The 19747-nt window shown below is 43.4% G+C and overlaps 1 protein-coding gene and 1 pseudogene across 4 annotated transcripts in view; one reads left to right on the top strand and one right to left on the bottom strand.

The window, feature by feature from the left end:
• Positions 1 to 6318: 6318 nt before the first annotated feature.
• On the bottom strand, positions 6319 to 7475 carry LOC125757207 (uncharacterized; annotated as a pseudogene).
• A 5628-nt stretch (positions 7476 to 13103) lies between these two features.
• The window catches only part of LOC119374398 (protein BANP), a 33936-nt gene continuing 27292 nt past the window's right edge, over positions 13104 to 19747 (top strand). The window contains exons 1-4 of one of the 4 annotated variants that reach the window (XM_037644496.2): positions 13104 to 13284; positions 14262 to 14308; positions 16771 to 16946; positions 19233 to 19411. In XM_037644496.2, the coding sequence (XP_037500424.1) occupies positions 13220 to 13284; positions 14262 to 14308; positions 16771 to 16946; positions 19233 to 19411 (467 nt within the window). In that variant the 5' untranslated portion in view covers positions 13104 to 13219. Of the gene's footprint in view, positions 13285 to 13311; positions 13578 to 14261; positions 14309 to 16767; positions 16947 to 19232; positions 19412 to 19747 lie in introns of those variants that run through there. The other 3 variants (XM_037644488.2, XM_037644508.2, XM_037644503.2) reach the window with 3 other exon arrangements.

Below are 19747 nucleotides of genomic sequence, written 5' to 3' on the forward strand. Positions count from 1 at the left end.
CCTTTCTTCGTGGCACGGTTGAGGTGTCCACCAAGAAGCAAAGCCTGGCAAGTGAATGAGAAGACAGTGCGAATCAGGTGCGATCACGCTATTGCGTTCTACTCTTCAAGGTGAAGCTCAAGCGTCCTCCAAGTTATTCCATGCATTTTGCAGTTTACTAAGGCAAGATTCGGGCTTTTCTGAGAATGGCATCGGCAAGACAACAAATTGTGTGCCTCAGAAACTCCCTACACAAAAACCTGGTAACATTATATACAATACAGTCTTCCAGATGGGTACACATGCGTACACGTGATCAAACACGTCATCACACTCCACTTCTGCGTCAACCAGGTCATAAAGATTTCACTTCAGACCCGCCATGGTAGCTTAGTACATAAGGTATAGCGCTGCTAAGCTCAAGGTTGTGGGTTCGGCTTCCAGCCATGGCAGCCGCATTGCGATGGATGGGCGCAAAGAACACCCGTGTGCTTAGATTTAGGCGCACGTTAAAGAATACCAGGTGGTCTAAATTAATCCAGAGTCTCCCACTATGGTGTGTCTCACAATCATAGGTCGGCACTGTAAGAGAATACTCACTCACACTCACTCACCCCAATATTTTCAGCCTTCGCACTCACTCACGTTCATACTCACGCCTACTCACACTCATAGGCACTCACTCACGTTCATACTCACGCCTACTCACACTCATAGGCACTCACTCACGTTCATACTCACGCCCACTCACACTCATAAGCATTCACTCACGTTCGTACTCACGCCTACTCACACTCATAAACAGTCACTCACGTTCATACTCACGCCTACTCACACTCATAGGCTCTCACTCACGTTCATGCTCACGCCTACTCACACTCATCGACACTCACTCACGTCCATACTCACGCTTACTCACACTCATAAGCATTCACTCACGTTCATACTCACGCCCACTCACACTCATAAGCATTCACTCACGTCCATACTCACGTCGACTCACACTCATAGACAGTCACTCACGTTCATACTCACGCCTACTCACACTCATAGGCACTAACTCACGTTCATACTCACGCCCACTCACACTCATAAGCATTCACTCACGTTCGTACTCACGCCTACTCACACTCATAAACATTCACTCATGTTCATACTCACGCCTTCACACTCATAGGCTCTCACTCACGTTCATACTCACGCCTACTCACACTCATCGACACTCACTCACGTTCATACTCACGCTTACTCACACTCATAGGCTCTCACTCACGTTCATACTCACGCCCACTCACACTCATAAGCATTCACTCACGTCCATACTCACGCCGACTCACACTCATAGACACTCACTCACGTTCATACTCACGCCTACTCACACTCACAGGCACTCACTCACGTTCATACTCACGCCCACTCACACTTATAAGCATTCACTCACGTTCATACTCACGCCGACTCACACTCATAGACACTCACTCACGTTCATACTCACGCCTACTCACACTCATGAGTGCTCACTCACGTTCACACTCACGTCCACTCACACTCATGAGTACTCACTCATACTCACACTCACAACGTTCAAATGAGTGTGAGTGAGTGTGAGTGAGTGCACTCATGAGGTAGTGTGCCGAGCTATGGTCGTTGATCTTTTTTGTAGTCGTTGAGTGAGACCGTCTGGGACGAACTGGTGACGCTGAGTCCCAGCGAGCCTGGCAGTTTTCAATATTGTTAGGGTGGAGTCCGCGTGCGTTGACTTGGAGAAAAATCTGATGCTTCTAAGTCCACGTGAATCCGGCTGAGGAAACCTCTCTTTAGCCTGAATGTGAGTGAGCTTGGCTGAATAGTGTTTTAGCGAGATTGAGATCAAGTGAGCCCATAAGAAGCGGCATATTTTTTGAGTGAACGAGTGAGTGTGTGCCATAAACTTTGCCGACCCCTGACACACATTCCTTGGTGCTTTTAACTTACCTTCATACTAACCTCAACCCCCACTCCTGAGTACTTACATTCAAAGTCATGCCGACTACCGCTCAAAGGCACACACCATGGTTCCTCAATCACTCAGTTTTATTTACCTACCCACACTAACCGATACGTCCATAATAAGGTCTACTCCCACTAATGGCGCTAACTCATGTTGATACAGTCATACTCAATTACAGTCATACTCACAGTCATACATTCGCACTTATATCCATATCTACTCACGCTCACAGGTCGTGTTCGCACTCAATTATCACTCTCCCAGAACTCATGTTCACACTCGCGTATACTCACACACATCGGTAATCACTCATATTCATACTCTCGTCTAATCTCATTCATCGGCTCTCACTTTCATATTCCCTCTACTCGCACATTTAGGTACACGCTCACTTTCATACTCACTCCTCTCACCCTCATTAGTGCTCACCCACTTGCATACTTTTTTATATTCACACTCATCGGGGCTCACTTACGTTCGTACTCACTTCTACTCACACTCATGAGTACCCACTCACGTTCATACTATGCCTACTCACACAAATCAGTACTCACTCACGTTCACTATCGCCTACTCGCACTCACTGGTACTCACTCACGTTCATAGGTCTACTCACGCTCACGAGCACTCAGTCACTGTTATACTCACGCGAACTCACACTCATCTGTAGTCACTCACGTTCATAGTCGCGTCCTCTTACCTTCGTCGATACTCACATTCATACTCACGTCTATTCACTTTCATGAGAGCTCACCCACGTTCACGTCTACTCACAGTCATCGGTAATCACTCACGTTATACTCATGGCAATATACAGTCGATACTCACGTTCATTCTCAGGTCCACTCACTCTCGTCAATACTTACTCACATACAGCTCCCTTCTACTCACACTCAAGAGTACTCACTCACGCTCATACTCACGCCTACTCACACTACTCGCACTCATTGGTACTCACTCCCGTTCATACGTCTACTCACACTCATGAGTACTCACTCACGTTCACACTCACGCCTACTCACACTCATGAGTGCTTACTCACGTTCACGTCCACTCACGCTCACGAGTACTCACTTTCATACGCCTACTCACACTCATGAGCACTCACTCACGTTCATACTCATGACTACTCACTCTCATGAGTACTCACTCATGTTCATACCTACTCACACTAATGAGTGCTCACTCACGTTCAAACTCACGACTACTCACACTCATGAGCACTCACTCACGTACATACTCACGCCTACTCACCCTCATGAGCGCTCACTGACGTTAACACTCACGTCCACTCACACTCATGAGCACTCACTCACGTTCATACTCATTCCTACTCGCACTCATGAGTACTCACTCACGTCCACTCACACTCATGAGCACTCACTCACGTTCATACTCATACCTACTCACCCTCATGAGTGCTCACTCACGTTCACACTCACGTCCACTCACACTCACGTCCACTCATACTCATGAGTCCTCACTCATGTTCATACTCACATCTACTCACACTCATGAGTGCTCACTCACGTTCACACTCACGCCAACTCACCCTCATGAATGCTCACTCACGTTCACACTCACGTCCCCTCACACTCATGAGCACTCACTCACGTTCATACTCACGACTACTCACACTCATGAGTGCTCACTCACGTTCACACTCACGCCAACTCACCTTCATGAATGCTCACTCACGTTCACACTCACGTCCACTCACACTCATGAGCACTCACTCACGTTCATACTCACAACTACTCACACTCATGAGTACTCACTCACGTTCATACTCACGCCTACTCACCCTCATGAGTGCTCACTCACGTTCACACTCACATCTACTCACACTCATGAGTACTCACTCACGTTCACACTCACGCCTACTCACACTCATGAGTGCTCACTCACGTTCACACTCACGTCCACTCACACTCATGAGCACTCACTCATACTCACACTCACAACGTTCAAATGAGTGTGAGTGAGTGTGAGTGAGTGCACTCATGAGTGAGTGTGCCGAGCTATGCTCACAATCATATCTTGGTTTTGGCGCATAAAACCCAGCAGTTTTCATTATATTATTAAGATTTCCCTTCAGCTCCGGAAGTTTAGTTTCCTGGTCAGAATCATCTTGGAATGCTGATGTAAAATCCGAGAGTCCAAAAGGGAGATTCATTTACGTTCTGGACCTGGCACTTTCTAAATTTGGGTGGCCTAAGTAGGTTAGATGTGGACAGCATGCTGTATAGCTGAAAGAAGGTTGGCATCAACAGATGCTCATTCTGACCACCTGCCTGGTGAATTATTCCAAAAAAACCTTTTGAGGACATCTTGATTAAACTTCCCGGTTAGCACATACTTAAAACTAGGGGTGTGCGAATATTCGAAATTTCGAATATTTTTCGAATAGTGTTTGCTATTCGATTCGATTCGCACTGAAATTTTACTATTCGAACTATTCGAACTTCCCAAAGACAAATGCAGTCAACGTCTGGTTAAAAGTGACCCCTTCAGATTTTTAATATGCTTCACCTCATTACACTCTCGTATTGCGGCAAAGCTGCCTTTCAAGCTCCGTTACGGTCGAACTTAGCCAAGAGACAGTCAACGTCCGTTTGGAAGTGGTCCCTAGATTTTCAATATGCTTCACCTCATCACACCCCCGTATTGCGGCAAAGCTGCCTTTCAAGCTCCGTTACGGTCGAACTTAGGCAAGAGACAGTCAACGTCCGTTTGGAAGTGGTCCCTAGATTTTCAATATGCTTCACCTCATCACACCCCCGTATTGCGGCAAAGCTGCCTTTCAAGCTCCGCTACGGTCGCAAATGTATTAACTCACGAAAACGCTGGTTCCAATATGGAGATGAAAGATGTGGCAGAGTTGGGGACTCAATTAATGCTGTTTTGGACCTGAAATTTCGGCAGGAAGTCCGAAAAATCGGACGCCGAAGCTTTTTAGCATCCAAAATTTCAGATGTTCTTATATATCGACGTCTACGAGGCAGATTTGAAACTCCAGACTTGAAGGGAGCACACCCTTGTCCGCCACATCAATTGGCCTTCCACAGCAGTTGAAAGAGGAGGAGAGGCTGAGGAAATGGCATCTCTGCCTATCATGTGTAAAGTGTTGTCGGCAACACTTTGGTTGCACCAAATCATGTACATAAATACAATTCGGCCTCTACATTGCCTCACTCTTGATAAGAAAGACAACTATGAAATATGACCCCACCAGCGCTTCAGCAACCTAGCGAAAAAAAACACTTTCATGTTGCGATCTCACAAGAACATACTTAGGGATTCTCTGCAACTTTTTCTGTAATTTCACTTCGAATTATTCGAAAAATGTTTGAGAAATATTCGAAAATTATTCGAAATTATTCAATTCGATTCGCACTCAATCTTTATTATTCGAATTCACTTCACACCCAAAATTTTGCTATTCGCACAGCTCTACTTAAAACCACAGGTCCCAGAAGATGTTTCGAAAGTTCAGTTGCAGACAGGATTGTCACATGCAAGCCCTCGGCAGCTGTGTGCACTGTGCTTATATAAACACTGTGCTTATTGTCCAAACGGTAAAAACATTAGTGTTTTGTATATGTTTGTGATTCACTTACAGAGAACTGCTTCCACATGGCTCTGTTAGTTATGGCTCCATAACCCACAATGGCGTCAACGAACACTCCTGCATTCTCGAGTAACAGGGTAGCTTTCATTACTAGCTGTACACTGTCCCTCTTGTCAGTCCCTTGCTTGTGAAGACCGCGACTGGCTGGGAGTAGCTATCACCGAAGGCATGAAATGTGAACACCAGTGTGTGATCTGTAAGTTCATTCGAAGAGCTTGCCGCTTCAGCAAAGTCCGCAAACCCTGCATACGTCATTGTCTTAGCATTTACTCTCATCTCTTTCCTTACTTGAATTTCATCCAACACCAAGATGCCGTGACACTCGGAGCTAGACTTTCTGGCTATCTTCTTCTTGAAGGCCTCAAAGAAATAAGAGTCAAATCTACATTTGATCCGAATCGTTGACAAGTACTTTCATACCATGGCCACACAAGGCTGCGGGAAGATCTCATTGTCTCTCAGCAATTAGTAACCAGATGGGCTTCGAATATGCAAAAGCAGGCATATCAAAATCCAGTGCTCAAGTGTACAATCTGTTCCTTTTGCGTCGGCATCTTGTAGCCAAGACACATTCCTGAGACACATTCCACCTAAGATGAAGGCAGCTTCAGTTCCTCCAGTTTTTCGTTGAGCACTTCAGTAGACATCTTTACTTGGTCCAGCTTCAGCACTTCACTAAGAACGTTCACATGCTTCACCAGGTGTTTCTTAGACCTTTTCAGCACATTCTTTGCTCTATGGAAAGCAAGCATGCTGTCGCTATTTGGTACAGATGAGAAGCAAAAACGTATGGTTGATCTGGTTCTATTTTTGCTCTCTGTCACCTTCTTCTACGGATTTCAAGTGTGTCATACAGACTTGAGCATCACTTACACGTGCTGTTGTTTATATGGGCTAGAAGGGAGCGCCTTTTGTGTCGCCACTGATCGCACACATCAGCAGATGCACTCTCGAGATGCGCCAGTGGACAAACGTGTCTTTGGCCCTCTGCCACAGATGGGCATCTCGTGCAAGCTCTGCAGAAACATCTTGACATTTTCGATTGTGTTAATGTCATCCTTGAAGTGAAACTCTTCCATGAGTATGCGCCTTCCTAGCAGAACTACAGACACCTGCATGTTCTGGTCAGTGTCAACAACCTTTGTTGTGACCAAGTGACTTCTTTCTGCAGCGCTGATGGTGCACTGATGGTGCTTGTGGTCATTCCATGCAAACGTGAGCTTGTGCTCCCCTGCATCTCGGTAAAAGCAACATTTCGGGATCCATCTGTGTCCTGCCTGTGATAGCCCCATGATATTGGACAGAACTGCGAGTTCTGGGAGCTCAAACAAGTCACTGAAAACTTGTTACCAAGTCTGACTGAATGACTTCTGGAGCATCATCCTCAAGGGGAGCACCATCAGAGTTTTCACCTAACAAATAACGTAGGCAATCACGGTCACTGTCATTCAGATCATCTGCCTCTTGAGCACTCTTAGCCCTATAATTGCGATGAATGCGCTTTTGCCTAGGAGTGGAAGCAGGCTGCCTGACCGCTGGTCTCTTCCAATGTTTGGTTTGTTTGGAGAGGTGTGCTGGACAATCGGGAAAGATCGTTGCTTTACCACTGCGTTGCCAGCCAAACATGCTAGATGGGCAGTACTTCCAAGAACGTTGCCATTGTACTCAGCAGTACAGGTCTTTGAGACAAAACAGGGCTCGAAATGTCTCTCGCAGATGTGATCTGATGCTTGAAGGATCCAATCCTTCCTTAGAATGAAGTGCTTCCAAAGTTACAAGCGAGCTTCGTCTTTTGGGGCCGCAAATAGCGAAAAGTTTTGCTGGCATAACCTGTAGCTGGTGTTAGCAACGTGGTACAAAGCACTTTCTTTCCATTATTAGAAGACACGTGTGCTGAACAATCGAAAATGCTACACCCAATGACGCAGCACTGGCGACAATCAACGAGAGGGTGACGAAACCATGGCCTGCAGTGCGCTGTTGCAATTTGTCAAAAGGCACGCGGACCGCAAGCATTTACTCTGCACACCCATTGCTCCAGGAGAGCAGCATGCCACTTTTTCTATCTTACACTGTGGTACTGGGTTTCAGGGCAGAAAAGGATTGCGATGTTTTGAAGTGGTTGAGGTGACCTAGAGACATACTGGTGGTAGTGCGGTGCACTGCGCTGATGAACTGATGCCTGCAGTAAACATTGCAGGGGGGCTCTTAGCTCTCTAGTTCCTTCTCCTTCCTCCTTTTTTATTTCTGTTTTAAGGCCATCATCATCATCATGATCCTCACCAATTCGATAGAATAAGGGTCCTGAAAATGGACCACAGGCAACATTATTTCAATCTTTAAAAGGCTGTACATATATTTAAAAATGGTTTTATGTCGTGGAGAATTAGATTGTAAAAATATCGAAAGAATGCATTGCCAGACTTGCTGAAATGGTCCATTTTCTGAGCAGTTCTGCTGATGAAGAAGTTGTGGGTTTGATACTCAGCTGCAATGGTTGCTTAGTGATGAGAGCAGAATGCAGCTAGCTTGTGTGCTCGTGTTCAGGAGCAATTGAGCAATCCTGGATGGGCAAATGAATGAAGTTCTTGCCAAACTGGTTTTGAGACACACAAACCCCATCGGTCATATCTATATAGATCGGTGTGACCATAGGAATGTAGTCTTCCAGTGCCATATTTTTGTAATAGTGTGTGGACCTTTTCTGTAACAATACAGGAAGAAATTTCCTAGTGTTACTATATTCTGCCATAGAATGTGCATCACTGATTATTCTGTGAATTGATTGTAGAGATATGTCTTTTTGCTGATTTCTAGTGTTAGTCTCTTGCTAATGTTTGTATATGTCGCTGCAATCATAAGCGTTAACTACAAAGCGGGGAGGGGGGGGCAGTGGGGCTGGTGCGCTGATGGCTTCAATGGGCTTCAATAACAAGTCCCCGACCGGGATTTGTTAATTAAGAACATGGGCTTGGGTTTGTGCCCATCGACATTAGACTGTTGGCCGTCCTGTCTGGCAGCTGTTTCACAGGGGCTTTTTATTCCCACTTTTTTCCTTTCAGGCTTTTAAAATTTGGATCTTGCACCAGTGACAGGTCAAACATTTAGTGGAAAATGCCCCTCAAATGGATATATATGTGCCAAATATGTTGTCTGGATGAACAAGTCCCCACTACAGCTATGACAGACTATGCTATGACAGACTACAGCTATGACAGACTAAAAAAAAGTCTTAAATCACGTAGCAACATCTTTTGGTTCTTAGAAAACAAATGTGCTTCTGAGAATAGAAAGCATCCCTGACACATTTAGTCAGTGAATAGTTTCGCACAGACTTGCTCGCCAAGGAAAAAAGTGTAATTTAATTTCTTGGATATCTGCAAGTGGGTGCCCATTCGATCCTGCCCATAGAAGTGCTGAGAAAAGACCATGGTACGCATTGTCGGTTGGTCAGTGACGGGTTTTAATACCCGTTGTGTCACCAAACAGTGACATGAATGCATATCCAGAAAACAACTTTTGGCCGAAAAATTCGTAACACCAGCTTCGCACAAGGTGCAGTGGTACCGAGTGGTATTCGCTACCATATGAGAATTATGTTTTTCCATCTTAAATTGATTTTACTCCTATAATGAAAGCTTCCTATGCCAGCATTACCCCACTCTTTCTCTTTCCTGGCTGGTGCATGTTTTAACAAATTAAACGAAGCACAATGATAAAAGACACCCAAGAAGCCAAATAGCAGCATCACAAATCCCAACAAACACAAAGGGACACTGCTTTAAAACAAAAGCCTCTTGGGAAGAGAGCGGTTAGCCCTCTGGATCATGCGCTACTCATGTGCGCTATACTTCCTTCGCAAAACAAGTAACCTCCAGGGGGTAAAAATAAATCTGTAGTCTCCCACTAGAGCGCTTCATAATGAGATTTTGGTGCCGGCAAACGAGATTAAAGTTTTGTTAAAATTTTGAATTTGGAGTTTGGACTCTCCAAAAATATTATATCACATTCCCAATTCTACTGCCCGGCTGCTCAGCAATTGGCTTCCTACCCTCCGTCCCTTTCCATCACTACCTGCCTCAACTAAGGGAAAGAGCAGCGCCGACTTGTTGCACAGGGTGTTGAATTTATCGGCCTGTGAATTAGGGATGACTAAAGGTCACATACCAATGACGTGTGTGTGTGTGTGTGTGTGTGTGTGTGTGTGTGTGTGTGTGTGTGTGTGTGTGTGTGTGTAATCTGTGTGTGTGTGTGGAAAGAGAAAGGTGGCAGAGCGTGTCGCCTCCCCCCCCCCCTTTCCGGAAGAAAATGAAAACTCTACACCTATGCCTGCAATTCAATGTTTTTTTTTTTTTTCAGAAGAGAGTAAGAAGTTTGTGTATTACAGTCATTAACAAGTGTTTATTTTAACGTGTTATTCTTGTTGTGTCTAAAACTATTGCTGTCTCCCAGAAGAGGATATTTGTTGTGTACTAAAACTGAATAAAATGTTTTATTGACGTTTTTATTGGCATGCATAGATAAATATATATTTACACCACTCTTACAAAAGTGGTAATGGCTAGGGCACAGACAAAATGCATGAGACACATTCGATGCCCCTAAAATACCAATTGATATTGCAAAATCCTTATTTGCAATGAACCTAGCATGTGCGAGGAAAGTTTTCTAATAGGTTACTTAAGGAAACTCGTGGTGTAATCATTCAGTTAACATATGGGAACATTGCGCAGTATGTGCATTTATCTAATCTTCATGCTTGCGGCTTCTCATGTTTTTGGGCCATCGTTTATTATACTTGCCTGTCAGAATTTCCAAGCAGTTAAATTTTTCATAACACATTAGTGCAATAAACATTCGTACACATGACAAAACATTGCAAATTGTAGCATTTGTACCAAAAAAATTCGGCAGATCCCACGCGTTGTGAGAATCGGTTTCATGCGAAGCAGTCAGCGAGTACTTCTGTGCTGTATTTTATGGCTTTGAGCCAAGCGTTACGAGGTGGATCGACGTGTTTTTGTAAGTGTAGTAGCTGTGTGCACACCGTGGCCTTGCCAGGCACGTCGACAACACTGGCGTTTAAAGGGTAACTTATGGTGCGACGCAGCGTCAGCCCTCACGTTTGAGTACATACATCAGTATTATCGAAACTAAGTGCACTTTATGGTGCAATCATGTGAATATCATACGTAACTTTCGTTAATGCATTCCTCCGGGGTCAAGCAGTGCTTCAATATAGCTTGCTGAATCATATGAATACAAATATAATGTTTATTAGACTGCTATAAAAGCGGAGCCAACACTGGAACTACAGACGTTAATCTGATATGACGCCTGTATCGTAGGAGTGCATATGTAGTGTTTATTGCTTTCTTGTAAAATTAGATAGCGAGCACCACAACCACAGTTGACGTTGCACCGACATTACGCCTGCATAGGCAGTTTTTCCAAACTAGTTTATAGACCTGGCTTGGCTTCGTGGTAGAATACCTGCTTGCCACGCAGAATGCTTGGGTTTGATTCCTGCTGGGATCCTAATTTCTATTCATTCCATTCGTCTGGTCAATGCTGCCGATGTTGGTTTTTCTTAGCACTCTCGCATTTAAATCACCAATGTCTGTTCTCGCCGTTCCTGGGTAGATATAAACTGCCAATCACCTGTGGCTCATACCCGTACACCGCGGCCCGTGGTAAACAGGTATGCGCCGCACGTGTCTGGAGGAAAGGGTTTGACGATGTACGCGACAGGATTTTCACGTTATTCATGTCATGACCTGACAGTCTTATTCGTCAAATCCTCTTACCCTCTCATGCCAATTTTGGTCTACACCAAGCATGGGCGTCGACAGGGGGGTGCAAAAGGGGCACTTGCCCCCCTCAAGCCACACCAGCACTTGCCCCCACCCAAGCTACACCAGCGCTCTCCTCCTCTCCCAGCCGCGATGCAACACAGGCTTGCACCCCCCAAGACAAAATCCTGCCGACGCTCATGACACCAAGTTAGGGAGGCGATCATGAGAGCACGCAGACGTAGGCGGCTAGATAGATAGATAGATTGAGAGATACGTAGATAGAAACGCTCAAAGTGCCAAAGGTTCGCTAAGAAATGCTTCGCATTTAAAAATTTTGGGGGGATGGTCAATCTATGATGCTTGGATCTAAAGTACAAAGTTTAGGAAATTTATGTACTACCCATGATTTCCATGTTGGCTCCTTGAATGCCGTCACCCAATTTCCCTCTATTTAAATTCTTTCTAAAGAAAGATAAACTATGAAGTCTATTACTGCTTGGATGGCATTAGGCCCAGTGTTTTTAAGTTGCTGACTAATGCTCTTCAAAATTGAATTTGGTGTGGTGAGAAAAGCTCAAGGCAGTTTTCATATGTTCAACAATTCAAATGCCATATTGTATGGCCATCTTTCAGCTGAGGAACAGACCGAGCCTGTGGTGGTTCTTTTTCCCAGCCTTTCTCCCAATGTTTCATCATGTGATCAAGTGATCATATAATCAAGTGTTTCAGCAAGAAACATAAAAATATGCCTCTGTTGCCTGACGTGTTCAAAAAGCTAAGTGTTTAATTTGGATGGAACATTAAAGTGAAACAACATTCAATTAGTGAATAATAGCAACTAATTTTTTTATAAGAAAAATTGCCATGTGCTGGATCTGTGGAGTTGGGTAAAAAAAAAAAAGGAAGGATTATATATCATTTGATGCACGTATACCATGCCATTGAGAACTGCAGGTCTAGTTGTCTGACAGTAGGTTAGAAACAACAGAACTGTAATTCTATCTTGCACAGCATACACATTGACAGTAACAGAAGAAAGGAATGGCATATTCATAAGATGCCCATACAGCGTTGTGACTGTTGAAGGAACAGAACTTTATGCTGTAGAACCACATATTGTTTTGAAGGGGTGGAAACCACAGTCATGCACACAGGGGGTCAAAGGCAGCCAAACACCATCCTAATTGGTAGGGCGAGGGGGTTGTTGTAAAATTTATTATTTTGTGATAATGCTCTAATTCCCTCATATTGTGGTGGCATTCTTGTGTGATGATTGACCTGCTCAGTGAAACTCCCCAGTTTTGTGTCGACTCGATCTTCACATACCTATTATCTTTTAGTTAGAGCTATCAAAAAAAAAGCTAAAAATAATTATATTTATCACAACAAATGCGCAACATTTAAGGTGACTCAGCATGAATTGGGGAAAATATATAGAATTTGAGTTTCATGGCTTCGAAGGCTGTACATGATCGAGCATTGAGCTCGAAATCATTATGTCAATTAAAAATGTAACTTCCTGCCTTGAATTCCCTGATGCATTTGGTGGTAGATGATACCAACATTGTAAAAGTCAAGAATGCATTGTTATGAAGTGTAAAAAAAAAATGTATGGAATCGTGCACACGTCTCCACGTTCTCAACTGCAACCCTGCAGTTTAAAGGTCCGCTCTAGTCGTACAGTTTCGGTTTCGATATGCGTTCAGGGTTTATAGAAAAGTATAATTTGGCATACCAAAAGCTACCAGCTCTAATTCAGAAAATCTAAAGTTTAGCGTTTTACTCTTCTAAAGCATATTTATTGAATACGTAAAATTGGGCACTATGACGTCATATTCACTCGTCTCGAATTTGCCGAGAAGAGACGCCATTATCGCGATATCGAGAAGGTACGTGATTTCGTTTGAGATTTTGCGGGGCGCTCACCATTCGTTTCTGCTTGTGCCGCTTTCGGTGCAAGTGTTTGCTGCTTCGAAGTAAATTTGATTTACGTGCCTTTTGCTGTCGTGTCAACACGATCATGGTGATTCATTTTAGGCCTCGGCCTCACGTTAACCCACACGCCTGGGCGCACTTACTGTTTGAACTACTTATTGGAGACGGCTCGTCTGCTGCTGCTGCCCTTCGTTTGTATTGGCGCCCGGTGTCTTCGTATTCACTCTGCACAGGATTGGCTATAAATGTAGGCACCCTCACAAGCGCAGTACCACTTTTGTAGAAAAAGACACTGTTAATACTTACGTTACAATGCACTTTTGTTACCGTTGTCGCTGAGCTTATCAAACCCACCTTCACGGCCCATCTTCTCGTGCTGCTTTTTCGAGGTTGAGAAAATGTACCCTGATAAAACTTTCGATGGCTATGCCGCCCACCGTTCCGGCAGTTATTCTTTTTTATCATCCTGTGAACTGAACGGCGCGGTAGATGCACAATAAAACTGGATGTACTCAGTCTCTCTCCATTTCTAGTATTTGTGAACTCCTTAGCTGTTGCTGTTGCCATCTAGGTCTGACTTTCGCCAAAGTGGAATGTAGAGCTGTATGAAATTAAAAGCTGCGCGCTTCTCGCATTTATTTTGCATAAATGCGTGCCACTTTATGATACTTGTGTACACAGCGTCTGCAAGTTCCTCTGCTCAAAAATGAAAGAGAAAAGAATTGAGTACTACCGCGTGCAAATATATATGTCCATGTCTGTGGAAACATGAGCTACGCAATATCTTAAAAAGTCCATGCGTCCTTTCTGGACACTTATCGCTCGGATGTGTTCGCGGATGAAGTAAACGCAACAAGTTAATTGCACCACCAATTCTTGTAACCGTGTTTGGTATTCACGACAATCAAACGACGTCTATTTTTCTTTCTAGGAGGATGGCGGACGACATACCTTCATCATTTCAACTCACAGTGAATGGTGATCATGACTTCTACCTTGCTTTTTGCAGTGTGCGAGACGTGCGTGACTCACGTGTAACTTTTTCATTAAAACACTCTAAAGTACTTGCAAAGCTGCAAGCACTTTGAATTGTTTTCAGGAAGCGTTAAGAGAATCTTGGCCATATACTTGAAAGCGACAATTCATGGTTGTGATGATGTGTTGAGCCTTCAGTGCTGACGTCAAACCAAACAAGTCTTATATGCAAATTGTAAAATCTCTATTAGCCCTTTCTCTTATTTGGTCTTTAGTTCAGAGTTGCATGTCTGCGGACAACATTTATTGCTACATGCTGTAATAAAATTGTTGAATTTGCACTGCAACGAAGAGTTGCACCTTGAATGGTCATTAGTGGGACTGTTGAAGGTGCTAAATTTTGTGTTAGCAGATGCACTTGTTGCTCAATATCTTTGCAGTCTTTTACGAGTTCAAACTGGGAAGATTAATTGATCGCAGTGTTTTTTGAAGAAATTTTTCTCAGTGAGTGACATGAGAGTACTGAAGTAGTCTGGCAAGAGAAGCAGAATTCGTAATTATTTCTGGGGTTTCACATGCCAAAACCACGATATGATAATGAGGCATGCTATAGTGGAGGGTTCTGGAAATTTTTACCGCCTGGGGTTCTTTAATGTGCACTGACATCACACAGTACACAGACCTCTAGCATTTTGCCTCCATCAAAGTGCGGCTGCTGTAGCCGGGATCGAACCTGCGACCTTCAGGTCAGCAACTGAGCACCGTAACCACTGTACCACCATGGTGGCCCAAGCAGAATTCATGGTTGGCAGTCAGCCTGTAGAATTGGTGCAAAGAGTATATTTAGGAATGGTAAAAAAGGGTTGGTGTGCTTGTGGGAAGCATTACCAAGTCGTGGTGGCAGCTCTCCACTATTATTAACATGTAAAAAAAAGCAGTCATTGCATTCCTCCAGTACTGACAAGTGAGGAAGAAACCTTAAGATTTTGAGGACTACACAGTGACTGATGGACCAAAAAGTCCTAGGTGTAATGCTAAGCGACAGTGGTGTGGACATTAAGAGGACTGAATGTGTTTGAGCTGGCCATGTGTAATGTACAGGGCAGATAGCCGCAGTTTGAGGGTTACACAATGGGTGTCAAGAGAAAGGAAGCGCAGTTGGGGATGGTAGAGATCTATGAAGTGTAATTAAAATTGGAAATTTTAATTACACTCCAATTAAGATTAGGCCAATGGCCTAATCTTAATTGACTGCAGTAATAGGGGATTACCTTCCATGTTGCAGTGGACATGTATATGCTGGAGAATGTGAAGTGATTTGAGATCATATTAATAGCATTTAATGTAGTGAATCACTTGCACTAAAACATAGGTGAATAATGCTCAGGGCCGGTTGTGAGCTGTGAGGGAGTGGGAGTTTGTAAATATTACTCCTCTTTAAGTCTTGTTTTTTTTTTTTGGAATATCTAAAGAAAATAATATTAATAATATCTAAAAATAAAAAGTCTATGTGTTCTCTGGGCCAATATTCATATATATTCTGACTTAACTTTAAACTTAAGTGATTAGTTGTACTTCCTGTCCCATATTTGTGTACTCACTTCAGTATAAACCTTTCAGTATTTTTTTTAGCACTAACTCGTATGTTTAATCATACGCTGTGGTAACTGGTTTTGGACACGACCTTATTATCCTTGTTCTCTTACCTTTACCGCTTATTTAATATGTTTAGAGAGAAGAGCATTGTGACGATGAAACTTAAAGAAAAACAACCAGTGTTGCATTGTAACTGCATATTTTCCGGTAACGAAATATCAACCATCACAAAATATGCATCCATTATGTTTAGGATTCAGAGAACCTGCAATCTACTAAACTCATATTTGTTTTGTGTTAGCTTTAAAAAGCATGCTCTATTTTTTATGTTTTGGTTCCTTTTGTGGATATCTCCGTGTTGCCTTGTAAAGCTTTAAATTTTTTTATGCAATCTAGAGTGTGTAGCTGTCTTTGAGTGACAGGGTTTTGCTTGGGAGACCCCAGACTTTAATTTTGGGAATGAAATCGATTCATGTTGGCAGGTTTTCCTGCGCATGGGGTAGGCAAACAGTAGCATCCTGTTTTAACGCATAAAAATTAAGAATTGCCGACATTATAAACATTTATTATTAACAGGCACTAAGTATTTGCCCTATGTGGGCAGTCTAGGTAATGCGCAAAACTCAGCATTTTGTTTCTTGCCTGTGCGTATGATAGATGTCCGAAAGGTCTGTGTAAAATGACACTTGATTGTAGCCTGCTGTCTCTTGCTACGTCAATACATGTATGTTGTAAGTTGCCTGGCTGCTCTGTCCCCAAATTATGTAAGGTCAAGGCAGTAGCCAATGTTAAGATAAGACTAAAGGTATAAATGGGTAAATGAATCCATCTTGAGTTTAAGTTTTGTGTTGGGGCTACCTTGACAGCAGGGGACAGCCTGCCAGGACTGGTACTGGTGGACCAGATGGCGGAGCAGGCTGACAGCCCACCACTGCGACTAGTGCCTGTTGGAGGTGGCCAGTTTCTGCTGGCCAAGATGGCTGGTCTGCCTCCTGATGAGGAGAACAGCTTGTCTGGCAGCACCTCCGCGCAAGATGACTTGGCAGTGGGTCTTTTGGCTTCTCTGATAGCACAATGGGGACCCTTGTGGGCAGCTTTTGCTGAGAGGTGCAATTCATATGGTACTGTTCATGAATCTGAACCAACCTTGTCACACAACTACTTCTGTGAAAGGAGTGCTAGCATGACATTTTCAACTTTCTGTTTTAGATCTTTCAGCGAAGGTCCTGGACCTCGATAGTCTATGAAAGCGAAAAGTAACAAATGTAACATTAGTACTGTCTGATAATGTGTATGCTTTGAGGATGTTTATTCTGTTTCCTAGAGGTCCAAAGACACTTGTTTTGCCAACTCTTGTGATACAGCCTTCTAAGCTGCCTTCATGTTTGTCTCAGACTGAACCTACTGTATCAAGTATGTGCTTATCTAAGTATTCATAGGTACAGTAGTGTACCTTGCATTGTTGTTTTGTTTATTTTTGATTATTTAAAATTTCAGGTTGTGAATGTATTGAGTTTGCAAGCTTGAAGAAGAGTGCTCTCTTGCATCAGTTGTTAATAGTTCCGAGCTCTGTATATGACACTACCTGATATGTCATAAAGCCCTCTGGAAAGTCCCATACCTAGATAAGTCATGATGTTTGGAATTCCAATATGTTCACCATAGCCATTACAATCCAGTGTAATTGGCACAACATTTATTCACAGCTATGTGCAGTGAAGAAGCTAGTAGCAGCGTCTTGTTAGTAGTAATGGACAACACATCCAGGAATCTGGTTTTGCAATAACGAAGGAAAACAAAATCACTAACCTGTGTGCGTGAAAGCTGGCACAGTAGCTTGAACAGTACTGTGAGAGGCTAGTGTGTTGCAATGCAGCATGCAGTAAATACTCTGTGCCAATTATTTGTCATCAGTGCTGCATTTCATAAGTCTCTACCTTACCTGTAGGGACCTTAAAAGTTATGTCGGAGGACTAACAAAGTTTGGCAGGCCATGTTCACTTAAACTAAGGATATGACACATTTGAGAACTATGCTTGTCTTTGGTCAACCTACTTGGCACTTTGGAGCATATTAGATTTAGATGATCCCAGTGCGTAACTTTGACCTAGCCAGCACCATAGGTATGAATGGTGCAGATTCTGTGGGCACACAAATTCTACAGTCATTAGGGGAAGGTTACCTTTGGGTGAAAGGTTACCTTTGGGCGAAGACTGCAAGGTTTGCATACCCAAATGCATGGAAGCTGGATGGCTAGCAAGCTGGAATGTACAAAAGGATGAAAACAGGCGTATTCAGCATGTTATGGCCGATGACCAATGTGGCAAAGGGCCGATTTCCTCCACCTCCTGACAAAACTTACAGATGTGCCATGCGCTCGGGCCAACCTTTGATTGGAAAGGAAATGGAAAATAAAAGTCCCGGTGAACTTACATGGGCAGTCACTTGAGTAGTGCTGCTTGGAGTGTTTCAGCTTAGCACATTTAAGTCAATAGCACTTTGCAACAGGCCAAAGATAAAGTTTACTGTTGCGAACCTTCACAGATATTTATTTCTCCATACGGAAACTGAATTGGAGTAAAGTGAAGCATTTACTGGAAAAAGCCATCTGTTTGAGATTTAGCACAGAGAGCCCTGCAAGACAGCACAATTTTGTAAATAAACAACTACTGAGCCTTAGATTTTCTTACCACATCCAAAAAAGTCATCGTGTATTTCAGCCATCGCTATTTCTAAAACATTACTTCACAGGTATTTCTCACCAGCTTCTAATATCCTTGCTGGCAGAAACAAAACATTATGCAGTTTTTGAAAGGGGTGAATTTTAAATTCAGAGGACTTCTTGACAAGCAAACACGGAAAAGTTGCAGAAAGCTTCATGAACTATGAAAATTAGGTCACTAATTCTGGCTGTTAATTTATTCTTAATATTCCCATTGCATTCAATCATGGAATGAATTATTTGAACTGAAACTTAGTGTGTAAGATGAAATGCACGGTCAAGGCAGTGGCTGCATAAGGGTATGTTGGGTTTCTTCATCTGATGCTATGGATCTTTTAGGAAGATGGGTTGGCATTAGTGTCATGTGCTTTGATGCTGTGTTGGTGTTCTGAAGGGCAGTGCTGATGGAAAGCACTCCTAAAGTCATGCATGGCGAGTGCTTCTAAGATTCCATTTGCAAAAGGTGGCAATCAGCCCTGTTTGAAATTTTGGTTCTCTTGCAACTGTTCAATGCAGTATTAAAATTTCTGGAACACTCGAGTGCACACGACGATGTATAGATCAATGTGGTCCATGGTAAAACAGTTCTTCCTACCATATCTTCGACAGACACAACTGGCAGAGCTTCAGGCCGAGGTTCTGCAAAGGCTAGAGGGGATCTCCAACAAGCTGAGTGCAGTTGAGACACGCTACTCCAATCTTGGTGACAAGATCCACAGTCTTACAGCAATGCTACGTACACCGGCATCTGCTGGAAGCTCTGCCAGCACGCCCTCAAGTGAGACGAGGTGAGAGAGCAGCTACTTTTAGCCCTGTGTTTGAGTGGCCATGCCTTTGGTGACGAGTGCAACAAACCCTGTATACAAGCATAGAACAGCTGATAAATGTGCAGCCTCTCTCCCTCTCTGAAATAAAAATATTAACTAAAAATAAAACTGAAGGAAATTGACCAGTTTTTGTAGCCTTCAGAACAGCACTATTTTTTGTTACATGGTTATACCCCTGTCACACGAGGCAACTTAAGTGCACTTTGGGGAAGTGCACTTCGCCACTAGTGCCATTTGCACGCTGTCACACGGGAACGTTTAGTGACACTCGCTGCAAAGCGCACTTGCCGGCGAGTG

This window comes from Rhipicephalus sanguineus, chromosome 1 (genome assembly GCF_013339695.2).
Source record: "Rhipicephalus sanguineus isolate Rsan-2018 chromosome 1, BIME_Rsan_1.4, whole genome shotgun sequence".
Lineage (NCBI taxonomy): Eukaryota > Metazoa > Arthropoda > Arachnida > Ixodida > Ixodidae > Rhipicephalus > Rhipicephalus sanguineus.